Raw genomic sequence first — 24312 nt, 5'->3', positions numbered from 1 at the left:
AAAAACCTCAGTGTATGTATTTCTGTACTGTTATTTATTGAATATGCATGTAAGCAGTTTGATTTTTTAGTTATCATTTTTTTACATGGCATATTATAGTGGCTAATGTAACGAACTGACAAACTACAAGTGAAAGAAACTAACAAAATAATTGTATTTATTGTTTTAATTTGAAAAAATTAATTTAAATTAAAAACAAATTGCATTAAATTGTTCAAAAAACAATAAACAATTTAAATAAATCTTATGTAAAATATGTGACTGGTAAGTTATTGTAAAAAAAATATTGTTTTAGTGACATTTTCAAGGGAACGCTTGAATGAAGTTTGGGTAACAAATACTTTCAACAAATTGTAGTAATAAATCGTTTAAAAATGCCCTACAATCTTTGAGATTGATAAAATGGCGCAAACTGACGGAAAAAGTGATATTACAGTTCGAAATTTGTATTATTTGACTCTTAAGCTTGATTAATTAAATTAAAAAAGTGTTAAAGCCTACTCTAAATATAAATTCAAATTTAATTAGTTTGTTCGTTTTGTCGCACACATTTTACATCACATCATTGTAATGAAATTGTAATTTATTTTATTAGTTTTTTGTATCTATTGACATGTTTTTGTTTGATTTCAATTAAAACATTGTTTTTTTGGAATGTCAACAAAATTAAAAGAAGAATTTTTAATGACTTAAATATTATTAACTTATTAACTAATTAACTTTAATAAAAAGGAAATAATGAAATATTCTAAAAAAATTCACATGCACGGTGAAAAAGGTATTTAACAGCAGACACTGAATTCTGTGTGTTTATTTGTTTTTGAAATACAGTAAAAACTAGTTTTAGCAGACTCACCCTTTATAATAAATATATTAAGGTCATTCATAAACCAAGAAAACTATTTTTCTACTTGTATTATTTTATTTAACCAGTTGCAGGTAATTTAAAACAACCGAAATTCCACAAACTTGTGTGGAAAAATCACGCTGAGTAGATTTTGATAAGTCAAAGATTCCACTAAGTTTCGCTTTTTTGTCAATTCTGCTAGAAAAATCGAATGAACGATATGTTATTGAGAAACCGAAAATATACAACAGTAAGTACAGTCTTAGTGCTTTAAGTATAGCTTACCGTATCAGTAATTTGTCCATGAAGTGCTAATTTAACAAAGTTAATTTTTTTTTCTGATTGTTTAAATTTTAATTTCCATATACTCTTTTTAGATTTGCAGTATTCCAAGTTTGAATTCCACAAAATAAAGAATGCATTTAAAACTGTGTTCTTGGGTACTGAAATTTGACGGCTATTTTTTTGTCACAGAGTATCTAATATAATAATTTATCAGCAGTTTATCAGATGTATTCTTGTGTGATTTTTTTCATGTTTTGGTAGTCTTCTAAAAATCTAGACTTTTTACTGCTAAAAAATTGGTTTAGAACCATTATATTTTGTGCCCGTTGTTCTTATAGTCTTAATTTATTGTTATTTACCATAAAAGTTTTGTAATTTCTTGTATTATTGTCCTTTTTTTCTGTCATACTTTATTTATAAAATTACATATAAATATGTAAAAAAATATGTGGTTTTATTTAAATGTATCTCATGAAAAATATAAAAAAAACAGAAAAATCAAAACGGTTGGTTACTTTAATATTGTCGAGAAATATTTGGGTGTTTGTAAACAGTCTTGATAACAAATAACAATGTCACACAAGTAATTTTCATATGCATATAATCCGAACTTTATTTATTATCAGTGGTGCCAGCGCCTCAACTAAACAATCCACTGACCTGTGTCCGTAGTCTGAAACGTGAAAGCCTCAGAAACGGGACTCCACCCGAATTTGTTCCGTGCTTGGACTTTGGCCTCGTAGCTCTGCCCCGGCACCAGCCCCCGGATCACATAACTCATCGACTGAAAGCCTGAAGACGCAGCGGTGGTAGCCGGGAGGATGACATTCCTCCAATCGGCCCTTCTGTCTATTATCTGGCGGCCGTAGCCATTACCCACATTGTAGTACACAGCGCCGTGCGTCCGGTTTTCCTGAAAAAACCCGGTTTTACACAATTTTCAGGCAAACTAGGGAAGGGTACTCGGCCCGGGTTGAATTTCCTTTGGCTCTGGTGGTGCAGAGGCTGCGGGTGGCCGTCGTCCGATCCCGGATTGTCCGGAAGCTCCCGGAAAAGCAGCTTGTACTCCTCGATGGGGCTGTAGGACTCCACGGCCCAGCTGATGTTGTAGCTGTCTCGCCAGTTGCCCCGCGTTGCGCTGTTGAATTTGGCTGGGTTCGGCTTGCCTAAAAATAATCATTTGTGGAGAAACTATTGGTCTCGAAAGAATTTTTTACTTTAAATAAAAAAAAAACAAAAAAAATAGAACATTGTTTTATTAACAAAATAACCGCCCAAAAGTTGGTCCTTCGAGCCGGAAAAATTAATTAATTTCTTCGGATCATTATCGAAATACCTCTCCTTAATTAAAATGAATCAGCTCGAAAGAATTTTTGTATTTTAAAGAAGAAAACAAAGAAAATAAAACATTGTTTTAATAACAAAATAACCGCCCAAAAATTGGTTCCTCGAGCCGGAAAAATTATTTAATTTCTTCGGATTATTATCGAATTACCTCTCCTTAATTAAAATGAATAGACTTGAAAGAATTTTTGTACTTTAAATGAAAAAACAAAAAAAATAGAACATTGTTTCAATAACAAAATAACCGCTTAGAAATTGGTCCTTCGAGTCAGAAAAATTAATTAATTTCTTCGGATCATTATCGAAATACCTCTCCTTAATCAAAATGAATAAACTCGAAAGAATTTTTGTACTTCAAATAATAAAACAAAGAAAACACAACATAGTTTTAATAACAAAATAACCGCCCAAAAATTGGTTCCTCGAGCTGGAAAAATTATTTAATTTCTTCGGATTATTATCGAATTACCTCTCCTTAATTAAAATGAATAGACTTGAAAGAATTTTTGTACTTTAAATGACAAAACAAAAAAAATAGAACATTGTTTCAATAACAAAATAACCGCTTAGAAATTGGTCCTTCGAGTCAGAAAAATTAATTAATTTCTTTGGATCATTATCGAAATACCTCTCCTTAATCAAAATGAATAAACTCGAAAGAATTTTTGTACTTTAAGTAAAAAAACATAGAAAATAGAACATTGTTTCAATAACAAAATAACCGCTTAGAAATTGGTCCTTTGAGTCAGAAAAATTAATTAATTTCTTCGGATCATTATCGAAATACCTCTCCTTAATCAAAATGAATAAACTCAAAAGAATTTTTGTACTTCAAATAAAAAAACAAAGAAAATACAACATAGTTTTAATAACAAAATAACCGCCCAAAAATTGGTCCCTCGAGCTGGAAAAATTAATTAATTTCTTCAGATCATTATCAAAATACCTTTCCTTAATTAAAATGAATAAACTCGAAAGAATTTTTGTACTTTAAGTAAAAAAACATAGGAAATAGAACATTGTTTCAATAACAAAATAACCGCTTAGAAATTGGTCCTTGGAGTCAGAAAAATTAATTAATTTCTTTGGATCATTATCGAAATACCTCTCCTTAATCAAAATGAATAAACTCGAAAGAATTTTTGTACTTTAAGTAAAAAAACATAGGAAATAGAACATTGTTTCAATAACAAAATAACCGCTTAGAAATTGGTCCTTGGAGTCAGAAAAATTAATTAATTTCTTTGGATCATTATCGAAATACCTCTCCTTAATCAAAATGAATAAACTCGAAAGAATTTTTGTACTTCAAATAAAAAAACAAAGAAAATACAACATAGTTTTAATAACAAAATAACCGCCCAAAAATTGGTCCCTCGAGTTGGAAAAATTAATTAATTTCTTCAGATCATTATCAAAATACCTCTACTTAATTAAAATGAATATACTCGAAAGAATTTTTGTACTTTAAATAAACAACAAAGAAAATAGAGCATTGTTTTAATAACAAAATAACCGCCCAAAAATTGGTCCTTCGAGCCGGAAAAGTTTATTAATTTCTTCGGACTATTATCTAAATACCTCTCTTTAATTAAAATTAATAAACTCGAAAGAATTTTTGTATTTTAAATAAAAAAACAAACAAAATAAAATATTGTTTTCATAACAAAATAACCGCCCAAAAATTTGTTGTTCGAACCGGGTAACTTAATTAATTTCTTGGGATCACTATCAACAGAAATATGTTTTTGACTACAATAGACGACAGTGTTATAAACTGTAAAAACTTAAGCACATTTGGCGTTTTTGCCAAGTTGCAGAATTTCAAAATAATGAAATGATCACCCTTTGTGCTTCGACATGACACTTGCATGTGCAAAATGAGGATTCATAGTTGCAAATGTTGGCCGGATGTTCTGCTTTTATTAGGCAAGCGGAGCTTTTTTTAATAAATGGTCGGTTGTAATTTATTCGGAAGGATATCGGGTGTTGTTTTATCCACGTAACAATGGGGTATTTATGGGCGAAGTTGCCATAAGTTGCGGTTTATTATCGGCTTGTTGGGGCTAATGTACGTGACTTGAGCGTGACGTTTAAAAACGGTTAATTAGATAAAAGTTCGGCTCTGAACAATGAGTGCATCATCCATAAATAATTCCTGCTGTTGTAATAAAGTTAATGTACATGCATATCAAGTTGCACCAATAAAAACCAAGTAATTTATACCCTCGTACGGTTTTATTAGCTTTTCAAAGAGCCATTAAGTCCGCTTACATAATTTAATTAAACTCGATCTTGTTAAATCAAGCCCAAGTGATAACTGGAATAATCAGAGGTGACTTCACCAAAATAGATTTTGCCGCCGATTTTGTGTCAGTTGGGAATATCACGATGAAATAAAATATGGAGTCATCGTTTATCTGCGCAAACTTTCAAAAACTTTTTTGCTCCAAGTTTCTCCAAGACGAAATATTTTGCTTAATTTCGAGACCACGCTTGTTTGTTGTTGTTCCCGGGTTGTTTTATTTCCAAGCCTCAAGGTGGGATTAATATTCATTCTGAATATTAAATTGTTTGGATTTAGTCACGGTGTTTGTTTTTTAATTGATCGGCGGAACTTCCAGCACGCGTGTAACCGTTTTCACACAATTAATTTATGGATTATCGCACATAAAAATCGGCTAAATTTCACAGTCGTTCGATAATACTCGAGATATGCCACTTGGCTGGTACGAAAAATAACGCATAATTTGCATAAGACAACACGGAACAGGTTAAAGTATTTTTCTAAATTAAAGTCCAATTTGTCCGTTGGGCAGCTGTCGAACTCGCGCGCGCTAAATCAGTTTAAATATTTAGTCACCTGTTGTTAATCTTGCTCAATCTCATTAAAATGCGGAATAAATCTTATTATTAGACAGATTGGTGCAGTGCATATCTGCTAATAGCATGATGCAGCATCTCTGTCATAAGTTATTCCCTCAGTAGCGACAAGCAGTAAAACTCAATTAGACGTCGTTTCAGCTGTGAAAACGTTCACCGCAGGTGCTCCGACACATATCTGCCATATATTGACTTTGGTGGATGTCACCTTTATGGAACATTAAAATCGGAACTGCAGCAATAATGTCTTATGAGTCTTGTACCGTTGTAAAACGTATCTTTGTTGTCTATTACTCGCTGCTTAAACTTGCCGCGGAAATTGTTTGTGGCAGAAGGGAATGTAATATGTTAAAGTGACACTGATGGATTGTTGAAGAATTGATATTACCTGTAATAATTTCAATACGCTTGTGATGTGACTCGGGCCTATTGAGGCGAAACATCGAAATAAAAAGTTTGCCACTTCCCCAAAGCGCCATAAAGTTTATTACCTTTTTTATATCTTTACGTGCGTAATTGCCCAATTCGTGGCGACTCTGGGTAATTGTAACAGTTGTTGGTAAATTACGAGGCCCAAAATTTAAATTTTCCGCTTAAAAAGGTTGACGCGAAGACATAAAGCGTCACAATAATTTTTTGCGTAATTTATGGAAACTCTGGAAAGTTTGTAAGTCGAGAAGTGGCGGAATAAATCTCATCGTGTCGCAAGTTGGCTGAATAATTTTATCACGGGCTTAATTATTTGCAGCAGACGCTTAGACTAACGAGAAATCATATATCTTCGTCGATATTATTTGTATTGACATGTCCCGAAGTTGCCTCTAAACTCCAAATTTGTTTAAACAATTACCACTCACTCCCAACTTACTGAATTATTATTCCAACTCGCAACTGTAACAACTTGGACTTGTTTAATCGATGACTGTTGAAATTGTCGCTCTAGTTAACGTTTTGCCGAGTGGTTTAAGCTAAACCGAACAATTATCGACGTAAACTGCCGCCTCTACAATGCGAGTGCTTCACAGAGATCCCTCTGGATTGATCTACGAGCTGTGTAAGTGGCGCTGAGGCATTTTTGTTGTTTAGCTCGCTGTGCTATCTGCTCCTGTGATAAATCTTACCGGTTAATTGGACGCTCTTTCTCGTTTTTCCCAGTTGATTATCCGCCACGCAAGTGTAATTTCCAAAGTCGGAACGATGTACTTTGCGAATGAGGAGTGTGTGTCTGGAGCCGCGTGATTCCATTATTCTTCTTTCTGTTGTATCCAGCTGCATCGTGTCCCGATACCACAGCACCTTGAAATTAAATGCGGAAACAATTACGAGCTTCCGGCATGGAAAACCAAGAAAAGATACTCTCCACAAAAAATACTGTCCTTACTTTTCACAAAACCCACAATATTTAGTATTTGTAACGTTTTTAAACGTACTAGGTACTAACATTTACAAAGATATTAAAAAGAGGCACTCAAAGAATAAACACATTTAAACAGTATCTACAGGGTGAGTCATTGAATATATGTAAATATCAAAATGGGTCAAAGAGCACTGTACATGTGAGGGCAAAGTACAGGCTATAAAATTATTTTGCCTTATACATAGTGTTTAATTTTTACTGTGCATCCTATAACATAGTTGTTTTAAATGGCACCCCCTTGTATATATTTATACTTACTTAAATCTGCACTTTTTAGGCTTTACAAATGTATTTAGTTTTTGCTTTAACCATTCAGAAGTTATTTAATTTTTTCTACAATTTTTTCTCTAGCAACAAATTATTTTGTATTTTGTTTTGTATCGGAAAATTAATTTAAACTTATTTATTATTTAAACCATTAAAAAAATATTAGAGTCTGTGAACTTTCTGTATCCAATTTGTTTTTTTTATCTTTCTTCCTTACAATGTACGCAACTTTCCGTTTTCAAAAATATAGGGTCAAAGGCAAATTGCTTAGAAAATGTTTGTACTAACGTCATCTTTGTCTATCTATTTCAGTCCCTTCGCATTTAATACTACTTTCAAATGGTATTTTAAATAAAACTTTCAATGATTAAATTTAATTTTACAAAATATTTGTTACTAAATAACTTAAACTTGCCTTTGTTCATCTACTTGTAGGCAAGTGGAATTTATCACAATTGTTATTTAACACTTATAACCTAGTTTACTTTAGAGTAGTAGTAACACTAATTTCACTAGACTGTTCAAAGAAATATCGAAAATGTGGTTATACAATTTTTGAAATTGTAATGAATTTTAAGCAAAATCAATTATTAAATTAATTAATGTCACTACTCATTTTGTGCAAAAAATACATGCAAAGTGACCCACGGGTTTTTTCTATATAAGCTATCATTCTAAAATTCTTTTAAACGATAGGTTTTACAATATGGCAGATTCTAAAAGTATTTTTATCTGTATACAGAATGCAAAATAAAATACTCAACTAAGTTTTGAATTTTTAAATAAAAATCCCAATTTTTTGAAATCCTGACAAAATTGTCGATATAACGCTCCCGCTTTCTTAGATATTAGCATAGATAAAATAGTTTTTGACTTATGTCAATTTCTGTGTAAAAATAGCGTCGTGCATACACCCACAGAAAAATGTATAACTTCAGAACCTTTCAAGGTAACTTAACTAATTTTTTTTCGTTGGATTCCTAAAGCTGTAGCGCATCTTATGCAATAAGAGCGAACTCGGAGTCGATATTCTATCGCCTACTACGATTTTCTAAAAATAACAAATTACAAATGGTAATAACTCAATTATTTTTTAAAGTGGAACACCCTACATTTTATTGCAATATTACATGGCATTTTTTAAGAACGTGTTGTTGATATATTCTTTTCAGAATGATGGGAAAACGGTAAATTTTACGACAAAGGCCTACTCGATTTTTTTTTGAAAAAAACCATTAAAACTTCTTATTTGTAAATATTGCAAATTTTACAAAGTAGACCTCACAAACTTTATATCGACATAAAGCTCATAAAAAAATTATTTAATGGTACAATAAAATATTGGGTGTTACATTTGAAAAAATCAAGTTATTGCCATTTGTATTTTGTCATTTTCAGAAAATCGTAGTAGGCGCTGGAATATCGAGTCCATGTTTGGTTTTGTTGCAAAAGATGGGCTAAAGTTTACGGAATCAACTGGAAAAAAGTATGTTACATTATCTTAAATGGTTTGGAAGTTGATTACGTTAAACCAAGAATAATAAATAAATTAAATTGAGTCATCTTAACAGAAAAAAGTAACTATATGGGTATTTTAGTCTTTTAATATTTTTGTGAAGAGTTGCAGTCGAGAAGTTAAAAAAATGAAGAAGTCTCTTAATTTTATCATTTTTTTGCCAAAAATAAGGTTTAACCGAATTTTATTGCAATGGCGTCAAAAAACCTAAAATCCAGAATCTACTTACAAAGAACTTTTAGGTTTAGTCACAACGCACACACACAAATAAATTGACGAAATTTAATAAGAAAACACTTGAAATTATAACAACATTATTGGGATATTAGATAAACAGCACTTTTAGCTACAATAACAACGTCCATAGAGGTTTGGATGCATTGTATTTATTATTACGAACTTAAAATTAAGAAAATATTTAATTATACAAGGTAGATAAAATAGCCGTTTATCTATTGCAAACTTCAGTTAAAATAAACTGATTTGGTGGTCCTCTAGCATTTGAAGTAACAGAACATATTTATTGTCCCGGCGCATCCACCAAATGTGCCTTGTCATTAACCAGTCAAACCTACCGAAAACTAGTTTTCAATAGATTTGTTTGTGAAATACGACAAATACCTGCGACAAAATATACAATTTGTTACAAATAGAAAGAATCAATAGTTTTCCATAAATTTTGAATGGAGCAATTCCAGTTACTTGTTTATTTTTAACGTTCCATCGATCCCTTTGATGGCAGAAAATTAAAAACAGTAATGCCAATCGCTGTATTTTAGCCATCACAATAGAATAATACCCGCAAAAACCATATCGCAACAATTGCTTTCATTGTAATCTCGAACAAAAATCACAATTCCGTCGAATCTAATAATAATCAAGCGATCCAATTTAGTAGAGAAAATCTTCATCAAATGTTAATATTTCCGGTGCAACACAACGAGATTTTTAAACAATTATATTATCCCGATTCGCGTTGGAAGCTCGCTTGGAAAATGTAAAAGTCACGTTTTTTATAATTCAGGTGTTGCAACATATTGAAACTAAACAGCATTTGTATGATTTCGCTTTATTTTCGCCCCAGATAGCGCTGTTTTGCCCTGATTATGAAATAATTGTCGCAGTCTCAATCGCCGGCTTCCTAGAATTTATTATCGGCATGTTTGAACAGGGTATTGGGTCGAAAAGTTGTTTGCATATCGTTACTCTATGTAGCTACTGAGTTTAACTTCCGTTATTGACGTAATTTATAGCATAACATCGTTACTATCGCGCCCAACACTCTGAAAGGCAATTTTTCAGCGACTGCAGTACCTGTCGTATCAGCTTTGAATCTTTCCCATCTCGTAATTGCCAAAAATTCGGTCGGGAGACGAAACAAACACGATAATCAGATGAATGGGGTCGGCTATTTTTCTTAAGACTAATGATAGCGACGCTCGTTTTTCACGGTGGTTTGGCTGGTTCTGTGGTTCTGCAATATTCCGCGAATCGAACAATTTTGGCTCTCAGCCATGCTGGAATTATTAGGATTTTCGCGACACCATCCGCATAGATTGTCACTGTAATCAGGAGTCGGGTCAGGTCCGTATTTTTAATCTTTATATATCGCAAATTCTCGATATTATGGCGCACCTCCGGGTCGTATATTCCGCGCAGAAATCACCTCAACGTGTCGAAGTGCAGCGATTTTAAAACGTGCCGCGGAAAATTGGTAATGCGGCTGCCGAGGGTTTATTAATGGTGATTGTTATTCGAAACGTTTGCCCGGGACGTTTTGAACCAACAATCTTTGCGCAGTTAACAGATTTTCGGCGCTTTTAATCATTGAAAAATGTCAGTGGGCAAACGCTTAGTTGGCTGGTTTGATACCACATAAATTTGTACAATCAGGCGCACTGGCTCGTAAATCAATTTAGAAATCGGTCAAAAATTCCACGTTGCAGCTTTTCGAAGCTAATTAATTTATAAGTGAACGCATTACACGGCAACCAATCTCCATTGTGGCCTTTCATATTCCGCCTCGGCGCACACAAACATAAAACTTATTATATTTTCATGTGTCCTTTTACAACCGCTCTATAATTCTTTAACAATAATAAACGTAAAGCCAGAGACGTGGATGGGGCGACTAAGAGGGCGGATAAAAGCTGGCAGTCGACTCTCAAGTCTTTCGGCAAACCAACAATGCCCCTCTCACAGCCCTTGTAAATTATGACATTTCCACATAAACCCTATTTTCCCTTTCATTTCTCATAGCCACCGACATAAATAACACTCCGGACCTGCCGCCCTTTTCGCAAACTATTCCGGGAAGTTTTCACATGCGTCGCCGGTCATTCCACGCATTTCTGCCGCAGGACCGATCGGATTTCAGGAAATTTCGAAAATCTGATGCGCCAAAATCGCCGCATAATTTGCAACCTATGTCATCCTCTTTACTAATTATTTTCTCAATAGCGGTGAAAGAAACACTGGTTTTATTCACGTTATTCACGGTTTTACGTTATAATTTACATCGTTGTTATTTGGTTGTATGATTACGTTTTTCTTTAACGTTTATGTTACGTAGTTTAAAACCATCTTTATTTTTTTACCAATTTTTAATGTCTCAAAAAAACTAAATTCAGTTTTTATGGCATTATCTAAATTTCTTCCAAAATACACGGATTCGGTTTATAGTTAATGTATTTTGCGCCAAAAGAGCTTTTGAGACAGAATAATCATTTAAAATAAAAAAATTACTTGGAGACTATATATATATACTAGGGCTTTTAGGCTGTTACATAAAAAACAACTGTTGAATATTTTTTGAAGAGAATTTTTTAGTTTCTGGTCGTTGAGAAAATGGAAATCAGTAAGTAAAGTGATTAGTATTAATACTTTTTTATTTTTATAACTTTTGCTGTCCCGTCCATTATCGCAAACATAAGGTGTTGTTCTTATTTCTTACGTTGTTAAACAAAACCAAGAATTTTTAATTTCCACTGTCTAATTGTAATATTGTTGAAGTTTTTAATGATTAAAACCTGTCTGAATAAATTTTTTAGAGCTATTTTCACACACAAGATTTTTTTGTCCCGTCCGTCATGTATAAACAAAAAGTAAATTAGTCAGAAGTCGTTGCACATCGCCTTATTCTTGTGGTTTGTGGTTTTAAAAGTCTCAACAAATTCCACCTTTTACATTAAGGTCTTTTTTGTGTCCCGTCCGTCATCACTTTATATTTATTTTTTTTGTTCGTATTTCAAATTTTAAAAATGTGGCTCTAATTGTAGGGTTCAAACAATTTGACTGGTACTGGTACAGTTCTATACAGTTCGCAAAAACTGAAAATAAAATCTAAAAATTCCTGCAGTGTCCCGTCCGTTATAATGTAATGGTTGTATAGTAACAACTACTCTTGTATCTATTTTTTAAAATCATTCTAAAATATTAAAACTGATACAAAAAAATAAAAGACATCAGGAAAAAGCAGTTAAAAACAGACTTTTTAAAAAAAAATTAAAATCAACTTTTAGAAAAATAGTGCGGTGCTGGTATTACACATACGACATGTGAAGTTTTATTTATTTATAACATAACATGTTTATTAACTGTGAGAAAAGCAACTTATTTAAAATAGTTTTTTGTATGTGGATTGTAGAACTATTAAATAAATAAAATTTGACCCACTGAGAAATGTTCCGTTTCATGGCAAAAAAATAGTTTTTCTTATAATGTACAAACAATTACGTAAATAAATTGCATTCATATTTCATTGTATGAGCGGATACTGTCCATTGCTTTTTTGCATTTTCCAGTTCGGCGTTGTGAAGGCCTAGTTCCTCACACACTCGACAGGTGGCTCTAAGCGCCAGAGCTTTAAGCTCCGGAAAGGACTTAACCGTCCTACAGCTGTGTGATACTTTTTCGTATTGCATATTTTATACTTAACAGTATAAAATCATCTGAATAAAAACAACCTTTTTAAAACGTTGCTTGTTGACGTTGTTTACTAGTTTTATAATTTTACGTTTTATCTTTGCGTTACAAAATCGTTTAAATAAAACGTTAATGTTTTACGTTACAAATAACTTTATTTCCGACATTTTTGCGTTGATTTGAACCTAATTAACGTTTCTTTTTTAACGTTATTTTTACGTTAGTGTGATATTTTTTCCGCAGCCCGAAATAGAAAAACCCGCGTTGTTTCCACCCGGTCAGCAGGTGAAAATGCAGCGCAACTCTTTAAAGTTTGATTTGTATTGTTAATTAATTACATTCCGAAACGCGCATCAGCGTAAATTAGCTGGGTTCCTCGGGGGCGAATAAACCAACCGAACAAAAAACCTTTTAAATACAGCTCACAGTGGCGGATATCTCGCGTAGGCCGTCACTGAGCCCACTCGTCCTGACGTTAATGTATGTACCTGTATACGCAGGAATATTGCCGGGAATAAAAACGCGGAAACGCACCGTGAAAAAGCCCACTTCCGTTTTCACACATCCTGGAGCGCGATAAAAAATTAATCATTTAGTTTTTAATTAATTTCGCAACTTTGACGATTATAGCGTGGAAGAGTTTCGCAGACAAGATTTGTTACTCGGGCCGAGGTAATTAAAAATTTCAGGAGAGAGATGTTTTGATGCTATCGAGGTTTGACCGAAAGAAAGCTTCTTCCCGAAACGACTACGAAATTAGCTTTTAATGTTTTGACGCTACAATATGAAACGAATGCTAGTGCAGATTCAATTGTTCAAATGTTAAGCGTGTAATGGAAGTTGATTGTAAAACTCGACTTTTGATCTATAATCATAGGAGAGCTCGACTTTAAAAGTAGAACATGAAATTAAACGAAAATTAATTACAGATTTACTTTGGAATTTCTAACTTTTAAATGGAGCGCTGAAATAGTGCACAAAGAGTTCTAGCTAAACTCATTTCCAACAAACGGCGAATGTAAAGAGTGGTCTAACAATCAGAATCGACAAAAAAGTAAGGACTAGCAGTAAAGTGGCATATTTTCAGAAACCTGCCATTAACAACAAACAGAAAATTTAATACCTACTTTTGAGCTCAAACAAGGTCAATGACATAACAGAATAATAGCAAAGGTTTTCTGAATTACATGTTTACCGTACAAAATTATTTTCATACTTTCTACAGGGTCTTCCGTCTAAACCCCACATAAAAAGTATTGATAGTTCTAAGAATATTTTAAGATGGTGACACTTCCGGTTATACCGGAAGTCGCTGTCAACTTCTTTATTTTAAATAGAAAGCTAAATTTTTTAATGCGTTTTTGGATTACTAGGGTTATTTTAAAGTAGTTTTCATAAGCTTTCTCTATACCTAAATTTAGCCGTTTACGAAATATTTATGGTTTTTAATTTCTTTTTTTGGATTTACACCTTCCAGTTCAAAAATCAATAACTCTGCCATTTTTAAAAATTTGGAAATATTTTTTAGCTCATTTGAAAGAGGAAGCATAGATCTTTTTTTTGGTGTTTTCAAATTTCTAAAAAGGGATAACAAACCCCAAATGTTTAAAGTTATTTTTTCAAAATTTTAAGAACACATAACTCATTTTTTTCAAATGAAATGCCACAAGTTTTATGTCATTAAATCGTAGAGAATTTAATTCCGCGTCGATCTGCATTAGCATCCCTATACTTATGTGTAATAGTTTTCAAGTTACAATAACTTTTTGTTGGGACTCAAAAAATCATTAACCATAGACCTTTTCTCATAGATTGCCATGGAAATGAGAGAAAAAATGTGAGAAATTAAAGTTTTTTAAACCAAACTTCAATGAATTTATTTTGTTTTCACAGGACGGACAACAGAGTTTGTCGTTTGTTTAATCAGAAATGATTTTATAGCAAACTATGCAAAAATAACTGCGGTTAGTAAAAAATTTTCTATAATGTCAAAAAACCAACATAACTTGAAAATTAGCACAGATAGGTTAGGGAAAGCTAAACACATCAATGCAGAAAAAAAATCCTCTTCATCTAGTAAAATAAAAATTGGGACATCCTATTTGAAAAAATTAAGTTACGGGTACCTGAAGTTGTTCAAACTTTGCCTTAAAATTTTTGGGTTTATTAACCTTTTTTCCAATTTTGAACACACTGGGAAACAGATATAGGCTTTCTTTTTTAATTCTTCAAATATGATTTCGAAATCTTTAAAAATAAGAGAGTTACAGATTTTTTAAGTGACAGGTGCAAATCCAAAAATTTTCAAAAAATCTTAAATATCTCGGAAAAAATTAAACTTAGGTATAGAGAAAGCTGATAAAAACATCCTTAAAATAACTCAACTAATCCAAAAACGCAGTGGAAAACAACTTTCCATTTAAAATAAGAAAGTTGATAGCGACTTCCGGTATAACCGGAAGTGCCACCATCTTGAAAATATTTTCATTGCGCAGAACACAACAGATTAGGTCTGAGTATCAACTTTCAAATAAAAAACTTTATTAGAACTTTCAATACTTCTAATGTGGGTTTAGATGGTACAGTCACGATCAAAAATAATGACACCCCTAAAACTGCAGCCACAAAACATTTCGATATGATACGGTCAATTGTACGTTTGGCTAATTTATAAACTAGCTGGATATTAAGTAAACTAGCTGTGCAATTCGTAAATGAATCTGTTTGTTGAAATTTATAACTTAAAAAATCTTAGTCGGACTTTTGCTATTCCGTCTGGTTGGTAAAGGTGTTATTCTTTTTGATCGTGAATGTACACGCTGTATATGGAACACTGCGATTGGAAACGGTGAAAAGTCTCCACCTTCGGTACTTTTGCAGGCTCTTGTGGGAATTGCAGGAAACGCAAGTTTCCGGTTTGATGTTTATGTTTTTGGGCAAATTTTATTTCTCTAGGACTTAAATAAAGTTTATGGAGTCGCTTTATGACGGCTTTAACGCATATGTAATACTATATTTTATAAAGATTTAGTTTAAGTCCTTCTAGTGGAAAAGTCGTCTCGCTTCTTTTGGCCGCAATCGCCTTACAACAACCTTTAATTGAGCCATAAATTGTATTTTAATCTTTTTAAAGCATTGTTGGTATTGTAATAGCATTTCCAAGTAGAGTGTACTTCTAAAACAAGTGGTCGTTTCCTTTTACCACGTTTTAAAGTAACTAATGTTGCTCTGAAGACGTGGAGTCAACGCGGTTTATGTACCTGTCAGAGGGTTTATATTAGGGAGACGGAAACATCGATAAAGACATCAAAGTAAGTATCTAAGGCTATGGTTCGTATTGAATTAAAGGCGTGTGTATTTAAGCGTGCAGCTTTACCCAAACAAGAGAAAGGGAACTATAATTATCGAGCTACAAAGAAGCAAAGGTGCAGAATATAAGGCAATTTTTCACCTTCGCAGCTCTGTATTCGTGACTACTTTACTTTCTCCGAGAAAATGTTAATAACAATTCGGTTCTCGAATCTAAAACGGAAAAATGCACCAAGCGTGAATTGCATCAAAAATCGCGGCATTTGTATCATGCAAATTAATTCCTCGCCGGCGACATAAATCGCGATTGTTCCAAGCAAATCCACTCGAAATTCGGCATAAATCAGCGTGTAAGAGCTGGCAGTGAATGTGTGCAAGTCGATATCGCCAAAGGGATTCAAGTCGGTCCTCACAATATACTGGATTTTAGTTTTTGCTTACTCGAATCCGTCCCGATATGTAGCAATAACATAAATAGAAAGATTTATGGTGGTTTTAGTGTTACACGTTATTGATACGTAGTCCCACTCGCAATAAAATTCCCCGCGGTTTATGGGAAAATAAATACGACACACCCCCGTTCCTTCAACTCGGAGGGAAAGGAAAACTGTTTAGTTTCGTCCATTACTGCGGATAAACATGTCCATGGCCCAAAACTAGAGTTTCATTGCTTCCGACAATCGTCAATTTTGATTGACTCTAATCGAGTCATTTTATTAGGACGTCGCCGAATTTCGGGCGGAATTTTCTCGGTGTTGAAGTATTATATAATCTGTATAACTTCGTTCAAACTGATTCAATATGATTAACAGTTTATTCGGGAAAAGTTTCCGTTTACTTTGTAATAGTCACTTGCTTTACTCGATTATAAACTTGCCCTGAATACGCCTTTCGTAATCTTCGATAAACTGAATAGACGTTTAAAATTTAATTGAGTTGTATTATAAAACGCGGCGTGATATCCGAGCAACATCGCGCCGTTTCGACAGAGATGAATATTTTTGACAAAGTTTTACATGGAACTGATTACGCGATCTTTGAGACACCCCTCACAAACGATTCGGTTTTCTACACTTTAACACCGACGAAGACAAAAATACTTGATAAAGGAAGATTACACAAAAATAGAGAAGTTTGAACAAAAAAAGAGAATGGGAATTAAACAATTTATATTGTATTTATTACCATATGTTATTGTGTAATAACGTTTTCTGGTTTTATTTCAAACCCTATCAGCACTATTTGACTGAGTTATATGCGGTTATAGGTATAAAGTTATATATACTTTATATAAAATTATTAAAGTTATATAACCGCAATATAAAAATGTAACCCTTGTTTATGTTAGACCCAGTTTATATAACGGTCTTTTATTTAACTTGCATAACCTTGGTTATAAACTTACGGTTAGGTAACAGTTAACTTTCAGCTTAGGTTAGCTCATTGAAAGTATAAATCAAATTAGCTATGATTTTTTGAAGTATATGAATAATTTATAACAGCTTATTTTGAGAGAAAATGTGATGTTGGCATTTTTATAGTTTTGAAACTGCTAATACATCAGTTATCTAACCCTGGTTATGTTTGGCGTATACAGTCCCCATCGATAAGATGTTTGCTAAAAAAGTTATTTAATGTCAAAGGTAACAGTATAAATAAGGTGAGTTAATAGTGGGTTATTTCTGAATCTCTATAAATATGCAAACAATAATTCTAAAATAATACTAATTCCAGCTGACGGTAATCGTTAAAAAATAAATTTAATCCACGATTACATTGTTCTGGGTGGTGTCAAGTTTGTCTCGACAGTTTTGCAAAAATTTTATTATAGATTATTATTATTTAAAAGATAAAAGATAGATAAAATATAAAAGATAAATGATAAAAGGTGTTGATTAAATTAATGTTTTTAAAAATCAAAATGTCCAAGTGGTAAGTGCAATTTGTATTTTTGGTTGCATCCTAGGACATGTCAGAAGTAACCCACTGTTGACTCACCCTGAAGATTGTAGGCTTTTTATTTTATTTTTCTTATACTTTATTTTATTTTTCTTATACACGGTAAGTCATCATGAAAATGGTCAAAGAAAAGTTGTAGATCATACAATTATCTATAAGAATTGTAAAGAAAATATTGTCAAGTGTAGAGATAATCCAATCAAATTCACACAAAATTCAACAAATGCATTTACATTAAAAACTTTCGCCGAACAGAAAACAAATTCAACTGACTGATAACTGTAATTTGTTTACAGTTTGACCAACTATTGTTCTGTGGAGGTAAATTTAACATAAAACTCTTGTTACGCCTACAGTGTGTTCGTTTTATTATCAGTAGTTCCATGTTAGTTCTCTGTTCATCGTAAATTTTTTTGCAGAAGTTATTAGTAAAATTTTTTTTGGAAATCTTCATCAAGGAATCAACAAAACACTGGACAATATTTATAGTGAACTAGTGATGTCGTGTACCCCAAACAGGCTGGGATACAAGCGCCATTTTTTTTATTCCAAACGATTAAAATATTAATTTGTATTAAATACTACGAACTATGTTTTTTAATAAATCTTAGACAGAAGTTGTACAAGAAAAATGTAAGAATGGTTACATAAGCGCAATATAAAAATTAAACCACGAAACGTAATTGCAATATAACCACACCTAGGTAACGGTTATAACCACCTGGTTACATAACAGTTATATAACTTATATATTTAAGTATTATATATAACAGTTATATATAACCACCTGGTTATATAACAGTTAACATAACCACCTGGTTACATAACAGTTATATAACTCATATATTTAAGTTATATATAACAGTTATATATAACCACCTGGTTATATAACAGTTAGCATAAAAAAGCGTTACATTTGGGAGCGTGCAGTAATATTGGAAGGTTGTAACTAAAAAAACTTTTTGGTTGTAAAGTTGTAATGGCTTTAATTGTGGAATGTGTTGACACACTTCTCCTTACAAAACTCCAAAAATGGCAAAATATGTCTCCCTTTCCGTCAGCGCGTTCTCTCAAAACGTGAGCCTGCCAAGTCCACGTCGTGGCATTGTCGTCAGCATCACGCATCGGAAAACGTGAGGATCGTCCCATCTGCGCCTTTTTGCATCCAACCAATCCACTTTTTACAATTCAGACAAGCCTGGGTATCAGATAAATGAATTCAAACTGTCGACGCCCCTCGTCTATTACTCCTGGGAGCACTCGTCGTAAGTGCCATCCAGTGTTGCACTGGATGATGCAATTTAAAAATATCTTGCGCGGGTTTCATCAGCTTTTAACCACTTGAACAAATGTCGCTCGCTTCCAACCGTAATATTTTCTCTTATTAAACGCAGACGCCACGTTTTTAAGTGTTTCGTGTTATTTTCTCTGGGGGAAAGTACGAGAGATTTAATTGGCCAAATTGGGGGTGCAACTCGAATGAAACGGAAATAAACACAAACCTGATGAATGCGAATTTTTCAGCTTAAATCAACAACAACGGGGATAAAAGTTTACGATCACGGCTTGTTGAGGGCGGAGGAGGCTAATTATGGCCAAAGAGGAGGAACGCTTAAAAAAGAATTGACCTTTCGTGCACTCCTACACGATAAACAAATGGTTATTGTAACACCATTGTGCTGCGTGTTAATGAAGATGGGATTGTGTTTTCAGATTCGAGTGAAAACTTTTCACTGTGGCGTGTTTGCCCATTTTAGCGCCCAAAGCCCTAAATAAATTTCGCCTCGCTTGTATTTTTTTTTTCTATACGGGGTCAGGTCAGGATTAAAGTAAATTTCACTATCGCAAAAACTGACAGTCGCACAGAACTCAGCGTTTGCCATTAAATACTTCAATTTTTTCTCATGTATGTGAATTATTTTCAGAATTTTTTTACCTTTCCTTCTAATTAAAATTAATTAATAATGTTTTTAAGCAAAAAATTCTCATAAAATCGGGTTTATTTCAATTTTTACTTTACTAATAATAGTATATTATATACTATAGGTGATGGAAATGCATCATTATATGCGAGTGAGACACTTCTCACGAGTTCTATCTTCTGTTTGCTATTGTTATGAAATAAACATTCTCATTGTTTTCCCCAATTTTCCCCAGATTTACTCACTTGTGAGATAAATTTGATTTCTGTCACCGAAAACAATGGTACAATGTACCAAAAAAACTGCACCTGTAAGATAAAATAAATTTCGACCCGCTTGTTAATTTTTTTCTATACAGGGTGAGTCTGAAGTATATTTAATTATTGCAAAAACTAACAGTCGTACAGAATTCAGCGTTTGCTATTAAATACCTAATATGTATGTGAATTTTTTTTAGATTTTTTCTACCGTTCCTTCCAATTAAAATTAATTAATGATGTTGTTGAGCAAAAAATTCTAATAAAATCACGAATATTGCAATTTTCCCTTTGTTAATAATATTATTTTTTGAGGCTAGCGACAATTTTTTACGGATTTTGGTGGCAAAACAACATTTACCTAAGCATTGCTTCTTTTCAGATGACTTAAGATATAACATTTTTTTGCAGGTATACTTACAAGTAATTAATTAGTTATTTAAATAATTAAATTCTTAACAGTTGTAAAAGAAATCTAAAAAAAATTTTTAGGCACAGAGATGAAAAGGCTGAATTGTGAGCGATTGTTAGTTTTAGAGATATTCTAAAAATATCCTTTAAATAGATTCATCCTTCATATCTCACTAAAACATTTTTAAAATTTGTGTTTGATATATCATTCGCTGATTTTCGTTTTTTTATTAATTGTGATTATGGTAAACAATGTGATACTATCAAAATGATTGTAAAATTATCTTCTAATAAACGCTTACTGTTTATTTATATGGACAATGTGGTCAAAAAATTGTAGTAATTAGTAATAATAATACATACATGATTAAACATAATAACATAATAAACATAACAAATAAAAGATGAATAAAAACTGTTGATGAATTAAATTTTTTTTTGGCTTCCTTGTTTGCAAATCAAATACTAAAATACTACTGAAAAATACTACTTCAATAATTTTGTACAAACTGAGGGCATTTAGCTTTTCATTTTTGATGCACATTATTGCCATAGCGCATTTAATTTAATATTAGATTGTGTAAATCTACAGAAGTCTTTTACTATTTTCAATGCTGAAAACGATCTTTCACCTCTACAATAATTAATCACCGCTTAATTTCGACAAAATTACGAGATTTGAAAACATGTTTGTTTGCATCAATATTTTTCAGCTTGATTTCAATCAAGTGTCCATTAGATGATAAGAGGTATGTACTTGTTTTGAAAAAATTTGCCTTCCAACTTGCAAAGATCTTGATCTTTGAACATTTTTTTGTTCTTTATTTCTTTATTCTTTATTGATTTCTAAATAAAATAATACCTGTGAAATTATTTTGCCCGGACCAATACACGATTTTATTAATTTCTTAAAGAAAAAAACGTCTTTTCGTAAAATTTTGCGCGTCAAGCCCAGGTTTTTTTATTAAAAATATTATTTTTTGGGGCTAGCGACAATTTTTTACGGATTTTGGTGGCAAAACAACATTTACCTAAGCATTGCTTCTTTTCAGATGACTTAAGATATAACATTTTTTTGCAGGTATACTTAAAATAATTAATTAGTTATTTAAATAATTAAATTCTTAACAGTTGTAAAAAAAATCTGAAAAAGTTTTCAGGCACAGAGATGAAAAGAGTACTTATTTAGTAGAAAAAGCTGAATTGTGAGCGATTGTTAGCTTTAGAGGTATTCTAAAAATATCCTTTAAATAGATTCATCCTTCATATCTCACTAAAACATTTTTAGATTTTAGTCTTTAATATATCATTCGCTGATTTTCCTATTTTTTATTAATTGTGATAATGGTAAACACTGTGATACTATCACAATGATTGTAAAATTATCTTCTAATAAACGCTTACTGTTTATTTATATGTACAATGTGATCAAAAAAGTGTAGTAATTAGTAATAATAATACATACATGATAATAAACATAATAACATAATAAACATAACAAATAAAAGATGAATAAAAACTGTTGATGAATTAATTTTTTTTTGGCTTCCTTGTTTGCAAATAAAATACTACTAAAAAATACTACTTCAATAATTTTGTACAAACTGAGGGCATTTAGCTTTTCATTTTTGATGCACATTATTGCCATAGCGCATTTAATTTAATATTGGATTGTGTAGATCTACGGTAGTCTTTTACTATTTTCAATGCTGAAAACGATCTTTCACCTCTACAATAATTAGTCACCGCTTAATTTCGACAAAATTACGAGAATTGAAAACATGTTTGTTTGCATCAATATTTTTCAGCTTGATTTCAATCAAGTGTCCATTAGATGATAAGAGGTATGTGCTTGTTTTGAAAAAATTTGCCTTCCAACTTGCAAAAATCTTGATCTTTGAACATTTTTCTGTTCTTTATTTCTTTATTCTTTATTGATTTCTAAATAAAATAATACCTGTGAAATTATTTTGCCCGGACCAATACACGATTTTATTATTTTTTAAAGAAAAAAACGTCTTTTCGTAAAATTTTGCGCGTCAAGCCCAGGTTTTTTTATTAAAAATATTTTTTTTTGGGGCTAGCGACAATTTTTTACGGATTTTGGTGGCAAAACAACATTTACCTAAGCATTGCTTCTTTTCAGATGACTTAAGATATAACATTTTTTTGCAGGTATACTTACAAGTAATTAATTAGTTATTTAAATAATTAAATTCTTAACAGTTGTAAAAAAAATCTGAAAAAGTTTTCAGGCACAGAGATGAAAAGAGTACTTATTTAGTAGAAAAAGCTGAATTGTGAGCGATTGTTAGTTTTAGAGATATTCTAAAAATATCTTTTAAATAGATTCATCCTTCATATCTCACTAAAACATTTTTAGATTTTAGTGTTTGATATATCATTCGCTGATTTTCGTTTTTTTATTAATTGTGATAATGGTAAACACTGTGATACTATCACAATGATTGTAAAATTATCTTCTAATAAACGCTTACTGTTTATTTATATGTACAATGTGATCAAAAAAGTGTAGTAATTAGTAATAATAATACATACATGATAATAAACATAATAACATAATAAACATAACAAATAAATGATGAATAAAAACTGTTGATGAATAAAATTTTATTTTTGGCTTCCTTGTTTGCAAATAAAATACTACTAAAAAATACTACTTCAATAATTTTGTACAAACTGAGGGCATTTAGCTTTTCATTTTTGATGCACATTATTGCATAGCGCATTTAATTTAATATTGGATTGTGTAGATCTACGGTAGTCTTTTACTATTTTCAATGCTGAAAACGATCTTTCACCTCTACAATAATTAGTCACCGCTTAATTTCGACAAAATTACGAGAATTGAAAACATGTTTGTTTGCATCAATATTTTTCAGCTTCATTTCAATCAAGTGTCCATTAGATGATAAGACGTATGTGCTTGTTTTGAAAAAATTTGCCTTCCAACTTGCAAAGATCTTGATCTTTGAACATTTTTTTGTTCTTTATTTCTTTATTCTTTATTGATTTCTAAATAAAATAATATCTGTGAAATTATTTTGCCCGGACCAATACACGATTTTATTATTTTTTTAAAGAAAAAAACGTCTTTTCCTAAAATTTTGCACGCCAAGCCCGGGCTTTTTCGACTTCTGCTATAATACGCCACGTCCTACCAGAGTCGATTATAATTGCTAAAGAGCCAGATTTCGTGCCGATATCCCGTGTGTATTTTAATCCGCAACGTTGGCCACTTTGTTTTTATTCGTGGAGATAAAGGCCTGCGACAGGTTACCTAATTCCTCCTTGACCCGTCCCCTTCGGTCCGAAATGCGTTTTCATTTCGCTCTTGATGGTGTCACAACCGAAAGGTTCGACGAATCTCCTCGATAAATAATGTTACTCCATGTTCGATCGTGTTGTCTGGAATCGTGTTAGAATTGCGAATGGGGCGAAGAAAAGGAGAATGGGATAGATGAGAACGATGTTTTTTGTTGTTGGGCGCTTGCTTTGTTTCGTCACGGCAGTTAGCACGTGCTTCCGGGGGCCTTAATCGTTTCGCCGATTGTTTTTTCAATTGTTCGCCATTTTGCTCGCAGGAATTGTTCGCAGGCTTAAATGACACAATGACAGCTACACCTCATTAGAGGGGGAAAATTTTTAATTAAGAAATAAAGTGCGATAATTATTTTTCCTGCCGGCGATGACAACGCAACAAATTGGACGGAAAATCACATCGTGGGTTTGTTTTCGCCAACGTGGAAATCCACTCTCAAAATCAGAATACTTTATCTCGCGTTGCTATTACCCGTGAAGAACGCTCCAGCAGTATATTAAATCCCTGAAAAAACACCAGTTATGTCCTTGAATTCAGACTGCGTCAGAATCTCAGAAACTGTTAGCTTGATTTGATTAAATTTTTTATGAAAGATAGGATAATTCCGCATGCTTTTGTAGAATACGGA

The 24312-nt window shown here is 32.3% G+C and overlaps 2 protein-coding genes across 5 annotated transcripts in view; one reads left to right on the top strand and one right to left on the bottom strand.

Moving 5' to 3' along the window:
- Positions 1–1892, top strand: part of alpha-Catr (alpha-catenin related) — a 66380-nt gene extending 64488 nt beyond the window's left edge. Inside the window, exon 12 of the mRNA XM_015977872.2 lies at positions 1759–1892. Within this exon, the coding sequence (XP_015833358.1) occupies positions 1759–1779 (21 nt within the window). The 3' untranslated portion in view covers positions 1780–1892. The remainder of the gene's footprint in view (positions 1–1758) is intronic.
- Positions 1–24312, bottom strand: part of LOC658191 (limbic system-associated membrane protein) — a 239105-nt gene that overhangs the window by 2669 nt on the left and 212124 nt on the right. For all 4 annotated transcript variants that reach the window (XM_008193611.3, XM_015977875.2, XM_064359694.1 and 1 more), the window contains exons 7-9: positions 6481–6655; positions 2096–2298; positions 1793–2045 (exon numbers count right to left, since the gene is read on the bottom strand). In XM_008193611.3, coding sequence (XP_008191833.1) covers positions 1793–2045; positions 2096–2298; positions 6481–6655 — 631 coding nt within the window. The remainder of the gene's footprint in view (positions 1–1792; positions 2046–2095; positions 2299–6480; positions 6656–24312) is intronic.

This window comes from Tribolium castaneum, chromosome 1 (assembly GCF_031307605.1).
Source record: "Tribolium castaneum strain GA2 chromosome 1, icTriCast1.1, whole genome shotgun sequence".
In the NCBI taxonomy this organism is placed as follows: Eukaryota; Metazoa; Arthropoda; class Insecta; order Coleoptera; family Tenebrionidae; genus Tribolium; species Tribolium castaneum.
The sequence above is the reverse complement of the archived record's forward strand: the minus strand, read 5'-3'. Positions and strand labels throughout refer to the sequence as shown.